At 44.2% G+C, this 18,662-nt stretch overlaps 1 protein-coding gene across 4 annotated transcripts in view; it reads right to left on the minus strand.

Moving 5' to 3' along the window:
• Positions 1 to 693: 693 nt before the first annotated feature.
• The window catches only part of mrpl28 (mitochondrial ribosomal protein L28), a 50,519-nt gene continuing 32,550 nt past the window's right edge, over positions 694 to 18,662 (minus strand). For 3 of the 4 annotated variants that reach the window (XM_063063480.1, XM_063063481.1, XM_063063482.1), the window contains exons 4-6: positions 17,618 to 17,752; positions 11,993 to 12,079; positions 694 to 4,243 (exon numbers count right to left, since the gene is read on the minus strand). In XM_063063480.1, the coding sequence (XP_062919550.1) occupies positions 4,148 to 4,243; positions 11,993 to 12,079; positions 17,618 to 17,752 (318 nt within the window). In that variant the 3' untranslated portion in view covers positions 694 to 4,147. The remainder of the gene's footprint in view (positions 4,244 to 11,992; positions 12,080 to 17,617; positions 17,753 to 18,662) is intronic. The other variant, XM_063063483.1, reaches the window with a different exon arrangement.

An 18,662-nucleotide genomic window follows, 5' to 3' on the forward strand; every position in this document is an offset into this window, starting at 1 on the left:
GTCTGGAGTGGAGTTTGAAAAAGCAGCCAGTTTTTAGTGGGAATCTTTGACTGGATAGCGGTGTAGCCACTGTAGACGTGTTCCCGCGAAGTTCCAGAGCAGAGCTTGTAAAATCCAGTCTCCATTTCAAAGGGATACCATCTAGTGGAGCGGTCATCGTCAGAGTGGCCTGAGTCAGAATGGTAAGGTTTTGTCTCAACAGGCAGAGGCGAGGTAAGTAGGGAAGTTTATTTCTCATTTAACTCTTGAAAGAATAGAAGGTATGTCTGCAGAGCCAGTGTTCTGTTCTGGGTGTCAGATGTGGGATTTCCAGGAGACTCCCAGCTTCCTCGATTGCCACATCTGCACCAGGTGCATCGAGGTGCAGCTCCTTAGAGACCCTGTTAGGGAACTACAGCTCAATGACCTTTGGTTTGTTAGGGAAAGTGAGGAGGTGATAGACAGGAGCTACAGGGAGATAACCACTCCAAGACTGCAGGAGACAGATAAATGGGTGACTGTCAAGAGAGGGAAGGGAAAATGTCAGATAGTGGAGCACACCCCCGTGGCTGTCCCCCTCAACAATAAGTACTCCATTTTGAGTACTGTTGTGGGGAAGCAACAGTAGCCGTGTGCTGTGATGGAAATGAGACAGATTCTTTGGGTCTCAAGGCAAGGATTCTGGACACATAGTTTTAACAATAAGGAGTTTATTTACAAGGGGAGAAGAGCTTGGGGACAACACAAGCGGCTACAATATTCGCACAAACGTGTTTAGAATAGACGAGCGTGGGAAAAGTCGGGTCGGCGGTACAATACACGGGAAAACGGTGTGGGGACAGAGTACAGGTACATATATAAGCAAGGGAAAAGTAACTACGATTCCTGCCTCCCTTGACTATGGGCAGGCACTGCTCTCTGCTACAGGGACAACAATAAACGCTCCCAAAACCCTATTCAATGCACAGCTCACCACGTGTCTCCAGTGCTGCTCAGCAGTCTTCAGCCTAGAATGAGGCAGGGTGGTCCCTCAAGGATGGCAAAAAAGAGCGCGAGCCAGCACATGTAGCAACCTTTATAGGTCAGGGGGCCAGAGGGTCCAGCCCAGGTGATTCACCAGGGCGGGGGGGGGGGCAACAGCTTGGTGCCAGACGGGTTAATCTAATTAAGGTGGCCAATGGTTGAGTGTGCATTGATTAGTTGGGAGGGGTGGAATGTTGGCTGGCATGTGGTGTGCCTTCCGAGCAGGTAGGGGGCAGTGCTGAGCCGGGACAGGCACAGCTCTCTGGATACACTGAGTCTGGCCCTGTGGCTCAGAAGGGTAGAGAACCGAAGAGGATGGCAGCAGTGATAGGGGATTCTATAGTCAGGGCACAGATGGGTGAGTCTGTGGATGCGAAAAGCACACACAGATGGTACTTTGCCTCCCAGGTGCCAGGGTCCGCAATGTTTCTGCACACTTCTGCAATACCCTGCAAAGGGAGGGTGAGCAGCCAGAAATCATGGTATATATTGGTACCAACGACACAGGTAGAAAAACGGAGGAAGTCCTGAAAACAGAATACAGGGAGGTGGGAAGGAAGTTGAAAAGCAGGACCTCCAGGGTAGTAATCTCAGAATTACTGCCTGTACCATGCGACAGTGAGGATAGGAATAGAATGAGGTGGCAGATAAATGTGTGACTGAAGAATTGGAGCAGGGGGCAGGGATTCTGAGGGGACCAATATCCTTGCAAGCAGGTTTTCTAGAGCTATTGGGAGTGGTTTAAACTAATATGGCAGGGGGATAGAGCTGAGGATGAGCCAGCAGGTTTACAAGTAGATGATGGGTGTAACATGAATGTAAGGAAGAAAAAGCCAATGATTGGGTTCAAATGCAGACAGGGCAAAGAGTTAAATTGTACCACAGAGGCAAAATTTAAAAGGGTTTAGAATACAGATCTGAAGGTACTGTATTTAAATGCATATAGTATTCGGAATAAGGTGGATGAACTCCTGGCGCAGTTAGAGATTGGTTGGTATGATGTTGTGAGCGTCACTGAGTTGTAGCTGAAAGACGATCGTAGTTGGAAGTTTAATATCAAAGGATATACTTCGTATTGAAAGGACAGGCAGGAAAGCAGGTGATGTGGCTCCGTTGGTAAGAAATGGAATTGTGTCTTTAGAAAGAGGTGACATAGGGTAAGGAGAATGTCAAATCCTTGTAGATGAAGTTAAGAAACTGCAAGGGTAAAAAAAACTATTATGCGAATTATATACAGGCCTCCAAATAGTAGCCAAGACGTAGGGTTCAGATTACAAAGGGAGCTGTAATAAGTGTAATGTCACAATTGTAATGGGGGGCCTCAATGTGTAAGGGGATTGGGAAATCAAGATTGGTGTTGGATCGCAAGAGGGGGAATTTGTTGAAAGCTTACGAGATGACTTTATAGAGCAACTTGTGCTTGAGCCTACTCGGGGAAAGGCTATCTTAGATTGGCTGTTGTGTAATAATACAGATTTTACTAGGGAACTTAAGGTAAAGGAACCCTTAGGAGACAGTGATTATAATATGATTGAATTCATACTGTAATTTGAGAGGGAGAAGCACAAGTAAGATGTATCAGTACTGCAATAGAGTAAAGGGGATTACAGAGGCACGAGAGAGGAGCTTGCCCAGGTGGATTGGAGGGGGATACTGGGGGGATGACGGCAGGGCAAAGGTGGCTGAAGTTTCTGGGAATAGTTTACAAGTCACAGGATAGATATGTCCCACATCACCCAGCACATGCTCTCATCTTATTACTACCATCATGGTAGAGTTACAGGAACCAGAAGACACCTACTCAACGTTTTAGGAACAGCTCCTTCCCCTCTGCCATCAGATTTCTCAAAAGACAATGAATTCTACCTCAGTATTCTTCCTCTCTTTCTGCACTACTTACTTAGTTCAATTTTTATATGTATTTTTAAGACCATAAGATATAGGAGCAGAATTAGGCCATTTGGCCCATCGAGTCTTCTCCGCCATTTATCACAGCTGATCCATTTTCCTCTCAGCCCCAATCTCCTGCCTTCTCTCCATATCCCTTCATCATCATCATCATCATCAGGTGCCGTGCCCAGTTTCAGCATTGACTGCCATGGCCCACACACTCCTGTTTCAGGTCAAGTGGATCAATTCATTGAAGGGCTTGAAAGATCCCTTCAATCTTTCCCATAATTACCGTGCATTCTAACTCCTCTTTCCTAATCCCTTCATACCCTGACTGATCAAGAATCTATTCATCTCTCCCTTAAATATACCCAGTGACTCGGCCTCCACACCTGCCTGTGGCAATAAATTCCACACATTCGCCACTCTCTGATTAAAGAAATTCCTCCTCATCTCTGTTCTAAAAGGATGTCCCTCTATTCTGAGGCTGTGTCCTCTGGTCTTAGGCTCCCCCACCATAAGAAACATCCTTTCTACATACACGCTATTGAGGCCTTCCAACGTTCAATAGGTTTCAATGAGATTCCCACCCACCTCATTCTTCCAAAGTCCAGTGGTATAGACCCAGAACCGTGGAATGCTCCTCATATGACAAGCCATTCAATCCTGGAATCAGTTTCTTGAACCTCCTTTGAACCCTCTTCAATGTCAGCATATACTTTCTTAGATAAGGGGCCCAAAACTGCTCACAATATTCCAAGTGAGGCCTCACCAGTGCCTTATAAAGCCTCAACATTACATATTTGCTTTTAAATTCTTGTCCTCTCAGCATTTGCCTTCCTTACCACCGACTCAACCAGCAAGTTAACCTTTAAGGAATCCTGTATGAAGACCTCCATGTCCCTTTGCACCTCAGATTTTTGAATTTTCTCTCCATTTAGAAATTTCTTATTGTAATTTATAGTATTTTAATGTATTGCATTGTAGGCAAAACAACAAATTTCACAACATATGTCACTGATATTAAACCCAAATCTGATTCTGCACAGTCCATCTTCCACATGATACAGAAACTGATGTTCAGCTCTGGTCGTTGGTTCTGATAAAGAGTTCATAAAGTCAATTTAAACACTGCCCACTGAGGCAGGTTCATCTGTACTCAAAGTCACAGTCAGGAAGAAAGTTCTGCCAAAGAGAGTGTTCCACTGGCCACGAAACCCACGGCTCTGTAGATGATACGTCCCATGCTGAGTTATCACACCTTTTCTACAACCACAGGTTCTGTCAATTGCTGCATGTGTAGTTGCTGGACAAACTCCTCAGCATACACTTTGAACAGCGGCACTGCGTCCTAAGAAGAAAAATATCAAAAGTAAGTTGAAGATCCATAAACACTAGAAATTCTGCAGAAGCTGGAAAACTTGAGCAACACACACACACACAATGCTGAAGGAACTCAGTAGGTCAGGCAACATCTAAACAAATCATCGCTGTAATACTGAGGCACTGGTCAGCCCACGTTTGGAGTATTGTGGGCAGTTTTGGGCCCCTTATCCAAGAAAGGATGTGCTGGCATTGGAGAGGGTCCAGAGGTTGTTCATGAAAATTATCCTGGGAATGAAAGGGTTAAAAAATGAATCATGTGTGATGTTCTATAGTCGCTAGGAGAATGAGGGGTATCCCATTGAAATCTATCAAATATTGGAAGGCCTAGATAGAGTGGATGTGCTATAGCGGTCTTTCCGATGCAGAGGAGGCTGCAGCAGATACTGTAGGCAATCCAAACAGACTCAGGCCACCTCAGTTTAAGGACTGTTTCGGGCTTTGGTTGTGATGAGGGAGGAGGTGTAGCTGCAGGTGTAGCACTTGCAGAGGTAAGTGCCAGGAGGGAAAGCTGTGGGAGAGATGAGCGGGCAAGGGAATCAAGTAGAATCAGAGCGATCCCTGCAGAAAGCAGGCACAGGGATAGGAGAGGTTTAAAGGCTATGGATCAAATGCAAGGGAATGGAACTAGCTGAAGAAGACTGTATGTCACCATATACTACCCTGAGATTCATTTTCTTGCAGACATTCAGAGTAGAACAAATAGGGAGTGACATAGAGAGCGATCCCTTCAAACAGTGGAGAGTGGAGGGAAAGTGCACTTAGTGGTAGGATCCTGCTGTGGATGGTGGACATGACAGAGAATAATATGCTGAGGCAGATCCAGCTGTTTTCAAATCGCAACATTTATTTAGGACAGCGGATTCTCTTTTAGTCTAGGAGAGAAAATATGCCTTCTATAACCAAAGCACAATGATTCGACAAGTTAGCGGTGTAGTTAAACATGAAGTCACACAAACAGCAATGCAACCACAGATAATAACCCACAGAATGATTGGAATCTGGAAACTACTGCCTGAGGGGTGGGTGGAGACAGGTACTCTCACAAAATTTAGGAACTTTTCACAAGACGATGCCTCAAAAAGGCAGCATCCATCATGAACAACCCCCATCACCCAGGACGTGCCCTCCTCTCATTGCTACCATCATGGAGGTGGTACAGGAGCCTGAAGACAAACACTCAAGATTTTCGGAACAGCTCTTTCCCCTCCTCCATCCGATTTTTTTTAAATTATTGAGATACAGCATGGAATAGGCCTTTCCAGCCCTTCGAGCCACACCGCCCAGCAATCCCCAGATTTAATCCTCATCTAGTCACGGGACAATTTACAATGATCAATTAATCTGACTTTGGACTGTGGGAGGAAACCCATGAGGTCACGGTGAGAACATACAAACTCCTTACAGGTATCAGCCGGAACTGAACCGGGGTTTTTACGTTGTAAAGTGTTGTGCTGACCACTACTCTACCAAGCTGCCCCAAATTTCTGAATGGTCCGTGATCTCCTGAATACTACCTCACTATTTTTGCACTACTTACTTATTTTGTATATATTTTTTATTGTAAATTATAGCAGATTTTTTACGTATTGCACTGTGCTGCTGCTACAAAACAAATTCCACAGCATATGACATTGACACTGATTTGACTCTCAGAAGGCTATGCACTGGATTCTGGTGAATGGAATTAGGGCAGATAGATACTTGACGGTCGGCATAGATACGATGGGCTGAAGAGATGTCTAGAACTTTCTTTTCTCCAAGGAATGAAGTTGACAGGAACTCAGTGCAATGTTTCAGCCAAAAGATGATACTTCCAGCAGTCCTGTGCTCCCCCGCTGTGTCCTCCACATCCCCCGCTCTCGCCTGCCCAAACTGGCACCAGTCATTTCTTACCCCTCTTTAGTCACTCCGGACCCCCGTCTTATCACCCCCCCCCCCTTTATACTAACCATCTCCACTCTCAGTCCTGATGTAGCATAGATTTTGTCTCTGGACCAAAACATTATTAAGGATTTAAAACATAGGCATCAGAACATTTTAAATCCATACTTAGAATGGAATCTACAGTAAACATTGTCCTCTCTCACAATTAGTGCCTCAATCAATTCTTCCTCCCCCTCCTTCCCTATCCCTTCCCCTTCTCCTCCTCTCACTTCCCTTCTCTCTCCTTCCCCCTTTCTCTTCTCCCTCTCTCTTCCTCCCTTTGTCTACTTACTCTCTCCCCTCTCTCTCTTCCCTCTCTCTTCCCCCTCACTCCTATCCCACCTCGCTCTTTCTTTGACCATATGACAATAAACTGATTTATGATTTCAATGATTTCAAAGTCCATAACAGAATGAAAATTATTGTAAACAGTGTTCTTGCCCACAAATAGTGCCTTTATCTTTCTCTCCCTCCCCCCTCACTCTTCTCTTCCAGTCTTCCCCCCCTTTCTCTTCACTTCTTTCTTCACCTCTCTCACTGTACCGCAGAGAAACTGCCAGGCCCTGCTTAAGTGAGTTTGAAGGATTAAGGATTTTAAAATAGAAAACGTTCTGGCACTATCATGCTTCACTTCCTGAGTGTGACACAGGAGACAGTCTGATGGATCCAAGCATATCGTACAGAGGCCACATGGAAAAGCTGCCTGACCCACTTAGCCACTGCGATGTGTCGCACATGGCCTTTGTCCAAGCTACATCCGCTTTCAAGTAATGAACGTTCTAGACATCCCTCCCTGGCTCCGTGGGCAAATAACCAAAAATAACAGCTGCATGACTGTAATGAAATTCAGTGCTGATGCCTCACAGCTTACAAAACATTCTTGAGTTCAGTCTTTGGAATTACAACCAACTTACCATACGTAGCTTCAAACAGAGCATGAATTCCATACAGGAGGCCATTCAGCATCCCAAGCATCACAACTAGTCCTCTCTCTCTCTATCTCTCACACACACACACATACACACAGTGGCCACTTTAATAGGTATCTCCTGTACCTACTAAAGTGGCCACTGAGTGTATGTTCATGGTCTTCTGCTGCTGTAGCCCATCCACTTCAAGGTTTGACATTTTGTGCATTCAGAGATGCTCTTCTGCACATCACTGTTGAAATCTGTGAGTATTGGAGTTACTGTCGCCTTCCTGTCACCTCGAACCAGCCTGGCCAATCTCCTCTGACCTCTCTCACTAACAAGGCATTTTTGCCCACAGAACTGCTGCTCACTGAATGTTCTTGTTTTGTCTTTTCACACCATTCTCTGTAAGTCCAGAGATTGTTGTGTGTGAAAACTCCACATCAGTGGTTTCTGAGACAAACCACCCTGACTGACACCAACAATCATTTCACGGTCAAAGTCACTGAGATCACATTTCTTCCCCCATTCTGATGTTTGTCTGAACAACAACTGAACCTCTTGACCATGTCTGCATGCTTTTATGCATTGAGTTGCTGCCACATGATTGGCTGATTAGATTATTTGCATTAATGAGCAGGTGTACAGGTATAAATAATAAAGTGGCTGCTGAGTGTAGACCCTAATAATATATTTGAAACTCAAAAACAAAACTGTAAGTGCTGGAAATCTGATGTGCGATTCATTGGGCTGGAAGGGCCTGTTTGCACTGTATCTCTAAATTAAATTAAATAACAGAAAAGGTTGGAAATATTCTACAGGTCAGGCAGTATCTATAGAAAAAGCAAACATTTTAAGTTGGAGACACCTGGGGAAATACATCTGTAACCCTGATGAATTTTATGAATTTATAACTTGTAAAATGTAATTTGACAAAACAGATCCTGTGTGATTCTAGAGTGCTTTGCTGATTTGTTGAAGTGTTTGAATTGAAAGCTTGCAAGGGTATGATTTATATAGCTGGGAGTGTTTTAACATTGCACAATAGAAAGCAGAAAAAGAATGGGACACAACTGTTGGGGACAGAAGCCTCAAAGACAAACGGGCTCATTCAAGATGGATGAGAGATAAAGCAGGAATGCAGTTAAAGGATGCAACGACTTCAAATGCATGAAGTTGATAAATTACAGGACTCTATAAGTATATAAAAATTATCTGTTTAGAGCTGTAAGACTGAAGTTATCTACGAACGACTTAACGTACGGAGATAAGACTTCCCTTGCAAGTAATAAACGTACTTATAATTTGATCGACTCTGAGTTTGTTGTAGTCTGTTACTATATATTTATAAGACCTAAAGTTGCACAAAAAGTTTGTGAACCTTTTGCAATTACCTGTTTTCTGCAATAATTACTCATAAAACATGGCCTGATCTTCATCTAAGTCTCAATAATAGACAAACATAATCTGCCTAATCTAATAACACAAAGACAATTGTACTTTCCAGAATCAGAATCAGGTTTATTATCAATGGCATGTGACATGAAATTTGTTAAGTTAGCAGCAGCAGTTCAATGCAATACATAATCTAGCAGAGAAAATAATAATAAATAAATTAATAAATAAGTAAATCAATTGCAGTATACATATATTGAATAGAGATACTGTATGTTTAAAAAAAAATGAAGTAGTGTCCAAAGATTTGATGTCCATTTAGGAATTCAATGGCAGAGGGGAAGAAGCTGTTCCTGAATCGCTGAGTGTGTGTCTTCAGGCTCCTGTACCTCCTACCTGATGGTAACAGTGAAAAAAGGGCATGTCCTGGGTGTTGGAGGTCCTTAATAATGGACGCTGTCTTTCTGAGACACCGCTCCTTGAAGATGTCCTGGGTAATTTGTAGGCCAGTACCCAAGATGGAGCTGACTAGATTTACAACCTTCTGCAGCTTCTTTCTGTCCTGTGCAGTAGCCCCTCCATACCAGACAGTGATGCAGCCTGTCAGAATGCTCTCCATGGTACAACTGTAGAAGTTTTTGAGTGTATTTGTTGACATGCCAAATCTCTTCAAACTCCTAATGAAGTATAGCCACTGTCTTGCCTTCTTTATGACTACATCGATATGTTGGGACCAGGTTAGATCCTCAGAGATCTTGACACCCAGGAACTTGAAACTGCTCACTCTCTCCACTTCTGATCCCTCTATGAGCATTGGTATGTGTTCCTTCATCTTACCCTTCCTGAAGTCCACAATCAGCTCTTTCGTCTTACTGACGTTGAGTGCCAGGTTGTTGCTGTGGCACCACTCCACTAGTTGGCATATCTCACTCTCGTACACCCTCTCGTCACCACCTGAGATTCTACCAACAATGGTTGTATCATCAACAAATTTGTAGATGGTATTTGAGCTATGCATAGCCACACAGTCATGTGTATACGGAGAGTAGAGCAGTGGGCTAAGCACACACCCCTGCGGTGTGCCAGTGGGCGATCGTCAGCGAGGAGGATATGTTATCACCAATCCACACAGATTGTGGTCTTCTGGTTAGGAAGTCAATGATCCAATTGCGAAGGGAGGTACAGACATGTGTTCATGTCTTTATTGAACACATTGTTTAATCATTCACAATCCAGGCTGGAAAAAAGCATGGAAACCTTAACTGGTAGAATCTCCTTTAACAGCAATAACCTCCACCAAATGTTTCCTGTAGCTGCCATCAGACTTGCACAATGGTTTGGAGGAATTTTAGACCATTCCTCCATATAAAACTGTTTCAGCTCATCAATATTTTTGGGATACCTTGCATGAACAGCCCTCTGCAGGTCATGCCACAGCATCTCAATTGGGTTGGGGTCTGGATTCTGACGTGGCCATTCCAAAACACAAATTTTCTTCTTTTTAAACCATTCTGTTGTTGATATACTCTTTTGTGTTTCGGATCATTGTCTTGTTGTATCATCCAACTTCTATTAAACTTCAGGTGACGGACTGCTACCCTGACATTCTCCTGTAAAATATCTTGATATAATTTTGAATTCATTGTTCTCTCAGTGACTGCAAGCTGTCCAAGCCCTGAGGCAGCAAAGCAGACCCAAACCATGATACTCCTTCCACCATGCGGCACAGTTCAACTTCTGTCTTATCCGTCCTTGGGACACTGTCCCTGAAGCATTGTGGAACATCCAGGTGGTCTCTTGCAAACTTGAGACATGCAGCAATGTTTTTAATAGAGAGCAGAGGTTTCCTCCGTGGTGTCCTTCCACGAACACCATTCTTGTTCAGTGTTTTTCTTATAGTGGACACATGAACAGAGACTTTAGCAAGTTCTAGAGGTTTCTGCAGGTCTTTTGCTGTTACCCTTGGGTTCTTTTTCACCTCCCTCAGCATTGCATGTTGTGCTCTTGGTGTGATCTTTGCAGGATGCTCATCCCAAGAAAAATAGCAACGGTACTGAGTTTCCTCCATTTGTAGGCAATTTCTCTTACTGTGGACTGATGAACACTCAGGTCTTTAGAAATACTTTTGTAGCCTTTTCGGGCTTCATGCTTCTCTACAATTCTTCTTCTAAGATGCTCTGATGGTTGTTTTCATTGAGGCATGGTACACATAAACAGATCTTTCTTGAGAAAATCAGGTTTTGCCAGTAACCTGATTGTCTTTTTTTTTACAGGTCAGGGCACCTGTTCAACCCACATCTCCAATCTCATCTCACTGACTGGAACATCTGACTCCAAATAGCTTTGTAGAAGGAACTACCCCAGAGGTTCCCATACTTTTTTGAACCTAGAATATGATTGTTTGAATGGTGTACTCAGTATGCCGAGAAGAAGGATAACTGTTGGTGTGTTATTAGTCTAAGCAGGTTGTTTTTGTATATTATTCTAACTCAGATGAACATCAGACCACATTTTATGAGTAATTAATGCAGAAAACCAGGTAACTGCAAAGGGTTCACAAAATTTTTCTTGCACCCGTAGCTGAACTGTAGACTGCATTCTATATTAGAAAGTCACAACACTGACTCAAGCAACAATAATGCATTATTCTCTATTAAGTGTAAGGTATATTTGTTCTTTTTTATAAATTAAAAATGGTTCTAATGATGATTTTTGGTCTGAAGAATCTCTCAATTTAAGACACTTGGAAGAATCTGGGACATTTAATAGAGGTATACAAAATTATGAGAAGTATACATAGGGTAAATGCAAGCAGGTTTTTTTCCACTGAGGTTGGGTGGGACTAGAAGAGGCCATGGGTTAAGGGTGAAATGACGATGATGATGTCCTGTATAGATACGAATGGACTGAACTTCATTGAAGGAATTTGCAAGGGTATCATGATTTGAAATTATTTATAAAGGGATTGGAATTTTTCACATAAGACAGTATAGAGCAGGTGTTTCCAACCTTTTTTATGCCATGAGCCCCTACCATTAACAAAGGGTCCACGAAACCCCGGGCTGGGAACCCCTGATATGGAGTCTACTCGGTCCGATGCTGTCTGTGCTGACTCTCCCAAAGACAGAATCACATCCCTGCTTCACTCTGCAGCCGTACAGCATAGCAGTTGGTGTAGCAGTTTACAGCACTGGGCTCACTCCAGCCGCTGTCTGTAAGGAGTTTGCACGTCCTGTGACTCTGGTTTCCTCTCACAGCCCAAATGCATATGGGTTAGGGTTAGGGTTAGTGAGCTGTGGCCATGCCATGTAGGCACCGGAAGCACGGCTCCCAGCACAATCCTCGCTGATTTGATTTGATGCAAATGACACAGTCACTGTATGTTTCCATGTACACCCGACAACTAAAGCTAATCTTTAATGCAACACACCATCTTTATTTTGGTCAAGACAGGTAAAGAATAATTTAATTCGGATCCGTGTTACCTTTTTCTCTAATAACCTCTGTTTCTCCACAGCTTCTTCCAGGCTTAGACCAACCCACTCTGCCTCCTCTTCAGGAATCACAAATTCCTGCAGCATGAACGATAGAGATTAGTTTTATTTGTCACATGTAAACATGCTGAGAAACACGCCATCTGTGTCAACAACCAACACAGTCCAAGGATGTGCTGACGGTTGCCATCCTTCTATCAAAAGAGAATTAGTAACCCTGATTCGTACATTCTTGCAATGTGGGTTTCCTCCCACACATCACGGGGGGAATGCAGCAGAATTGACTCCTGATAGCTGGGTGCTGGAAAGCACTGTGCTAACCACAACACAGCCATGCCTCCCCTCAGTGGGGACTTACGTTAGTTTTATAATGCCACATGCAGCATGCGAGTGGTGAGTACGGGGTAAGGAGGAAAGGTGGGGGGAGGTCACTCAACCCATAGTGTCTGTGCAATTTCCTTTGAGGACCTTGATATAATAGTGTACCGGTTTCTTCTTCGTTAAATTAAACTTAAAATGGCTTCTTTGTTATGTTAATCTTCTAAACTGCTGCATATGTGGATTAAAATGGCTTCTATGTTATGTTAAATGCTGAGGAAGTCTGTAGCTAGAAATTTGCTTGGGTTAGTACAGACAGCAGGGTGCTATTAGTCAATGGGTGTTCATGTTATGTGATAATGCTGTCTGATATGACCGGGAACGGGGATTTTGGCGGGCAGTCGGAGGAGAGACGGAGAGGACAGCAGATGTGGGGAAGGCTCCGGTCAATCACTCTGGATGGTTCCAAGCCGCAAGTCGACGGGGTCCGGGTGGTCTCGAGGAACTTTCTGAGCTCCAACGTGTGCACAAAGAACTTGAACTTTGATAAGTCTGGCGCCTTTTTCCATTCCTTTTTTATAGACTTAGTGATATCTATAAAGTGTACTTGGTAAAACGTACTGTGTGTGCTGGCTGATGATTGACGTTTCGGACTGATTTCGGTGGCAGAGGTACAGCAACCCACCCAGCTGGTGGCGTCCAGGCGGGCGCCGGACGGGATTTCCCCTAGATATATACGAGCCAATGTAGCTGAGCATTACAATAGTATAAAAATACAAGAATCTTTCTGTCCTTTTGCAGGACACAGAACGTAGAATAGTACAGCACAGTTCAAGCCTATCGGCCCGACCTTTGAACCTATTCACCCTTCCTACATAGGCCTCCGTTCTTGTTTCACCCATGTGGCCTATCTGAGTTTCTTAAATGTCCCTAATGTGTCCACCCCTAGCAGTCTGTTCCATGCACTCACTACTCTCTCTGTAAAAAGCTAAACTCCGACAACTCTCCATGTCCCCTCACATCCTCCTTCGCTCCAAGGAGAAAAGCCCTAACTCGCTCAACGTATCCTCATAAGATGTGCCAAAACTCTGTCGAACTGATGTTGGAGTTTCAGCAGTGTTGGGCAGCAGGCTCCCAGAAATAACAATATGGTAATAATCAGGTATTCTGTAGCATTAACGGCGGGCCAGATGGATTGAAAAGGCAGGGGTGTCAGACAAGAGGCGTGGGTCAGGTCAGTTCTGCTCGCTGCTCCGTAATGTTTATGTCACTCTTTACTGCGCTGAGGCCGAGGATGTGGGCCTGCTCTGGCTGTTCCAGGTTTCCTGTCTGAGGACTCACTTTCATTCTAAATACTATTTGCTTACTTTTATTGTTTGCATGATTTGTTTCTTTTTCTCTCTGCACATTGGGGTGTTTGTCAGTCTTTTTTATGGGTTCTTTTGGGTTCCTTTCTTTTGTGGCTGCCTGTGAAGAGACGAATCTGAAGATTGTATAATGTATACATTTTTTGATAATAAATGTATACATTATACAACCTTGAACTGAGTGATAGCACGGTTGTCATGAAGCACGGGAGTCAGGAGTGGGGGGTGTGGTTAAGGCGATGGAGTAGAAACATACTGGGGCTTCCCCTTCCCCATGCAGGATCGAATCCTGCTACTATGGAATAATTGGTGTGAGTGTAACTTTAAGGACAGCACAGTAGCCTAGCCAATGGCCCGGATCAATTCCTGCCACTGTCTGTAAGGAGTTTGTATGCTTTCCCTATGACCATGAGCTTCAGGGTGCTCCAGTGTCTCCTCACACAGGGACCTGTCCATCTGAGGTGGTGGACACTGGCAAGCCCCTCGAAAGTAAAGCCCTCCCTACCAATGAGCACATCTACGAGCACTGCAACAAGAAAGCAGCATCCATCATCAAGAACCCCCACCATCCATCCAAGCCATGATCTCTTCTCACTTCTACTATCAGGAAGAAGGTAGAGTAGCCTTAGGTTCCACACCACCAGGTTCAGGAACAGTTATTACCCCACAACCATCAGGCTCCTGAACCAGTGTGGATAACTTCACCCACCACAATGAGCCTCAGGTCCCACACCACCAGGTTCAGGAACAGTTATTACCCTTCAACCATCAGACTCCTGAACCAGTGTGGATAACTTCACTCACCACAATGAGCCTCAGGTCCCACACCACCAGGTTCAGGAACAGTTATTACCCCACAACCATCAGGCTCCCGAACCAGTGTGGATAACTTCACTCACCACAATGAGCCTCAGGTCCCACACCACCAGGTTCAGGAACAGTTATTACCCCACAACCATCAGGCTCCTGAACCAGTGTGGATAACTTCACCCACCACAATGAGCCTCAGGTCCCACACCACCAGGTTCAGGAACAGTTATTACCCCACAACCATCAGGCTCCTGAACCAGTGTGGATAACTTCACTCACCACAATGAGCCTCTGGTCCCACACCACCAGGTTCAGGAACAGTTATTACCCCACAACCATCAGGCTCCTGAACCAATGTGAATAACTTCACTCACCTACACGCTGAACTGATTCCACAACTTATGGACTCACTTTCATAGACCCTACAACTTGTCCTTGAAGGGTCTTGGCCCGAAACGTCGACTGTACCTCTTCCTAGAGATGCTGCCTGGCCTGCTGCGTTCACCAGCATTCTTTATGTGTGTTGCTTGAATTTCCAGCATCTGCAGATTTCCTCATGCTCAGTATTATTTATTTATTTTTGACATTTGCCCATTTTGCCTTCTTTTACACATTAGTTGTTTTCCAGTCTCTTGTCTGTGTGTAGTGTGTAGTTTTTCATTGATTCTCTTGTCTAACCCTCCTCCTTTTACAGCCGAGCCAGGGACTGCCCATGGCAGAGTTCCATCACCTTGATTTGAATCGGCTTTCTACACTAATCCATTTTATTCTCCCTAGGTTCCCATCCACCCACTACAGACTCTCTTATTCATCTGCACATCATGGGCAATTTATGTTGGCCAGTTAACGTACCATCCTGCGTAGCTTTGAGACATGGGAGAAAACCAGAAAAGTTGAGGCTGCAAGTTCCACACACAACACCAGAGTCATTGGATCTCTGGAGCTGTGTGTCACAGTAACATTTCCCCTCTCTCCCTCTACTCCCTGTATTGCGTTGTACTGCTGCTGCGTAACAACAAATTTCACGACATATGCCGGTGATATTAACCATAAGAACATAAGAAATAGGAGCAGGAGTCGGCCATCCGGCCCATCGAGCCTGCTCCACCATTCAATAAGATCATGGCTGATCTGTCCGTAAACTCAGCTCCATCTCCTGCCTTTTTCCCATAACCCCTAATTCCCTTACTATGTAAAAACCTATCTAACTGTTTCTTAAATATTTAGTGAGGAAGCCTCAACTGCCTCTCTGGGCAGAGAATTCCACAGATTCACCACTCTCCGGGAAAAACAGTTCTTCCTCACCTCCATCCTAAATCTTCTCCCCTGAATCTCGAGGCACTGTTCCCTAGTTCTAGTCTCACCTACCAATGGAAGCAACTTTCCTACTTCTATCTTACCTATCCCTTTCAAAGTTTTGTATATTTCTGCAAGTTCCCCTCTCATTCATCTGAACTCCAGAGAGTATAGTCCCAGGCGACTCAATCGCTCCTCATAAGTTAACCCCTTCATCCCTGGAATTAACCTGGTGAACCTCCCCTGCACTGCCTCCAAAGCCAGTATATCCTTCCTCAAGTATGGAGACCAGAACTGCACACAGTACTCCAGGTGCGGCCTCACCAGTACCCTGTATAGTTGCAGCATGACCTCCCTGCTCTTGAATTCAATCCCTCTAGCAATGAAGGCCAACATTCCATTTGCCTTCTTAATAACCTGTTGTACCTGCAAGCCAACTTTTTGCGATTCATGAACAAGCACTCCCAAGTCCCTCTGCCCAACAGCATGCTGCAATTGTTTACCATTTAAGTAATACTCTGCTCTTCTATTACTCCTTCCAAAGTGAATGATCTCGCATTTACCAACGTTGTATTCCTTCTGCCAGACCTTGGCTCATTCACTTAACCTATCTATAACCCTCACTTAACCTAACCTATTAAACCTGATTCTGATACGGCTCAGACTTGCAGACTCGACCTTTGGGCCTCTGTCTCCAGATTTGTCCACTTTGGACCTGATGAGCTCTGGAGTTGAAGATCAAGTTTATTGTCATCTGACTGTACATATATACAACCAAACCAGACAATGTTCTTTTGGACCACGGTGCACCCACACAACATATATCATAATCAACATACAACCCAAAATATTACACTATAAATAAATGAATAACATAATTCGAAATGCACGTAGTAGAGTGCACCACAGGAAAACAGTTCACAGTAAATGTATTAAAGTACATAAACATCACCATATACATCCGAGATTCATTTTCTTGCGAGCATACTGAATAAACCCATAGAATAATACCCATAACAGAATCAACTTGGCTGTTCAACCAGAGGGTAAAAGACAAAAAACTGTGCAAATACAAAAAAGAAAAAAATAATAATAATAAATAAGCAATAAATAACCAGAATGTGAGATGAAGAGTCCTTGAAAGTGAGTCCATAGGTTGTGAAGATGGGGTGATTGAAGTTGGTTCAAGAGCCTGATGGTTGACGGGTAGTAAAAAGGCAGCATCTGTCATTGAGGATATCCATCATCTGGGTCATGGACTCTTCATGCCACTACCATCACACAGGAGATACAGAAGACTTAAATTCCACCAAGTTCAGGAACACCTCATTTTCTTCAACTATCAGGTTCTTGAACCGACCAGCACAACCCTAACCTTAGCTCAGCAATGGAATATTACTGACCAGCTTGTGAATGACTATCGGACTTCTTTATGTTTTGTTTTGCACTCATGTCATCTTTCCCCTCTTCACTGTCCTTTCTCCTCTTCACCAACCCTTCCCCTCTTTCCTATTCTTTCCTTTTTGTCATCCTTTCCCCTGCCACCGTCCTTTCCCCTCTTTGTCCACCCTTCCCACTTCACCATCCTTTCTCCTCTTCCCTATCCCTTCCCCTCTTCGCCGGCCCTTTCTCCTCTTTATCATTCTTTTCCTTCTTCAGCGCCGTCCCCCTCTTCACTGTCGTACATAATTTATGTGCAATTTAAATTCTATGTAATGTCTGTACCTTTGTGCCTGTGATGCTGTTGAAAGCAAGTTTTTCACTGTATGTGTACCTCAGCACACTTATAACTTGTGACTTGGTAATCCCTGGCTTCACACAGTACCTTGTACTTATTGTAGATGCGCTCTCGCTTCTCTGGGTCATCAGGGTACAGCTCCGTGTCTTTGCGAGCAAGTCTCAGCAGCATCGCACGCTTCAGATCCATCCCCAGCTTGGAATTCAAGTCGACTTTTGGCGTCTAAAGAACAATTTGCAAGGAAATAAATGGCAGCTTTGTTGTGAAATGTAGAAAATACTCCAGGACCGACCCTGCACAGCCAGCACTGGCTCTGGGCCTACACTCAAAGGAGTTCAGGAGAATAAACAGAGTTCTCGTTGAAACCTATCGAATATTGAAAGGTCTGGATAGAGTGGACATGGAGAGGATGTTTCCTATAGTGGGGGAGTCTAGGACCAGAGCACACAGCCTCAGAATAGAAGGATGTCCCTCTAGAACAGAGATAAGGAGGGATTTCTTTAGCTAGAGTGTGGTGAATCTATGGAATTCATTGCCCCAGATAGCTGTGGAGGCCAAGTCTTTGGGTGTATTTAAAGCGGAGATTGATAGGTTCTTGATTAGTCTAGGTGTAAAACGTTATGGGGTGGGGGGAGGGAAAAGAACAGGGTTAAGACGGATGACAAATCAATGGGCTGAATGCCATAATTCTGCTCCCATGTCTTATAGTCTAAACCAAGGGTTCCCAACCTTTTTTATGCCATGGACCAGTACCATTAAGCGAGAGGATCATAAGGGTTTCCATTAGGGACATTTATTAGGAGCAACTGCATACACAGGGACCTTGGTATTATTAAGGATTGCTTCAGTATTCACTAGGGAAAAGGATCTTGGCGATTGTAGGGATGACTTGCAGTGGACTGAAAAGCTTGAGCATGTAGATATTAAGGAAGAGGATGTGCTGGAGCTTTTGGAAAGCATCAAGTTGGATAAGTCACCGGGACTGGACATGATGTACCCCAGGCTACTTTGGGAAGCGAGGGAGGAGATTGCTGAGCCTCTGGCGATGATCTTTGCATCATCAATAAGGATGGGAGAGGTTCCAGAGGATTGGAGGGTTGCGGATGTTGTTCCCTTATTCAAGAAAGGGAGT

The sequence above is a fragment of the Mobula hypostoma genome, chromosome 12, assembly GCF_963921235.1.
Source record: "Mobula hypostoma chromosome 12, sMobHyp1.1, whole genome shotgun sequence".
Classification (NCBI taxonomy): domain Eukaryota; kingdom Metazoa; phylum Chordata; class Chondrichthyes; order Myliobatiformes; family Myliobatidae; genus Mobula; species Mobula hypostoma.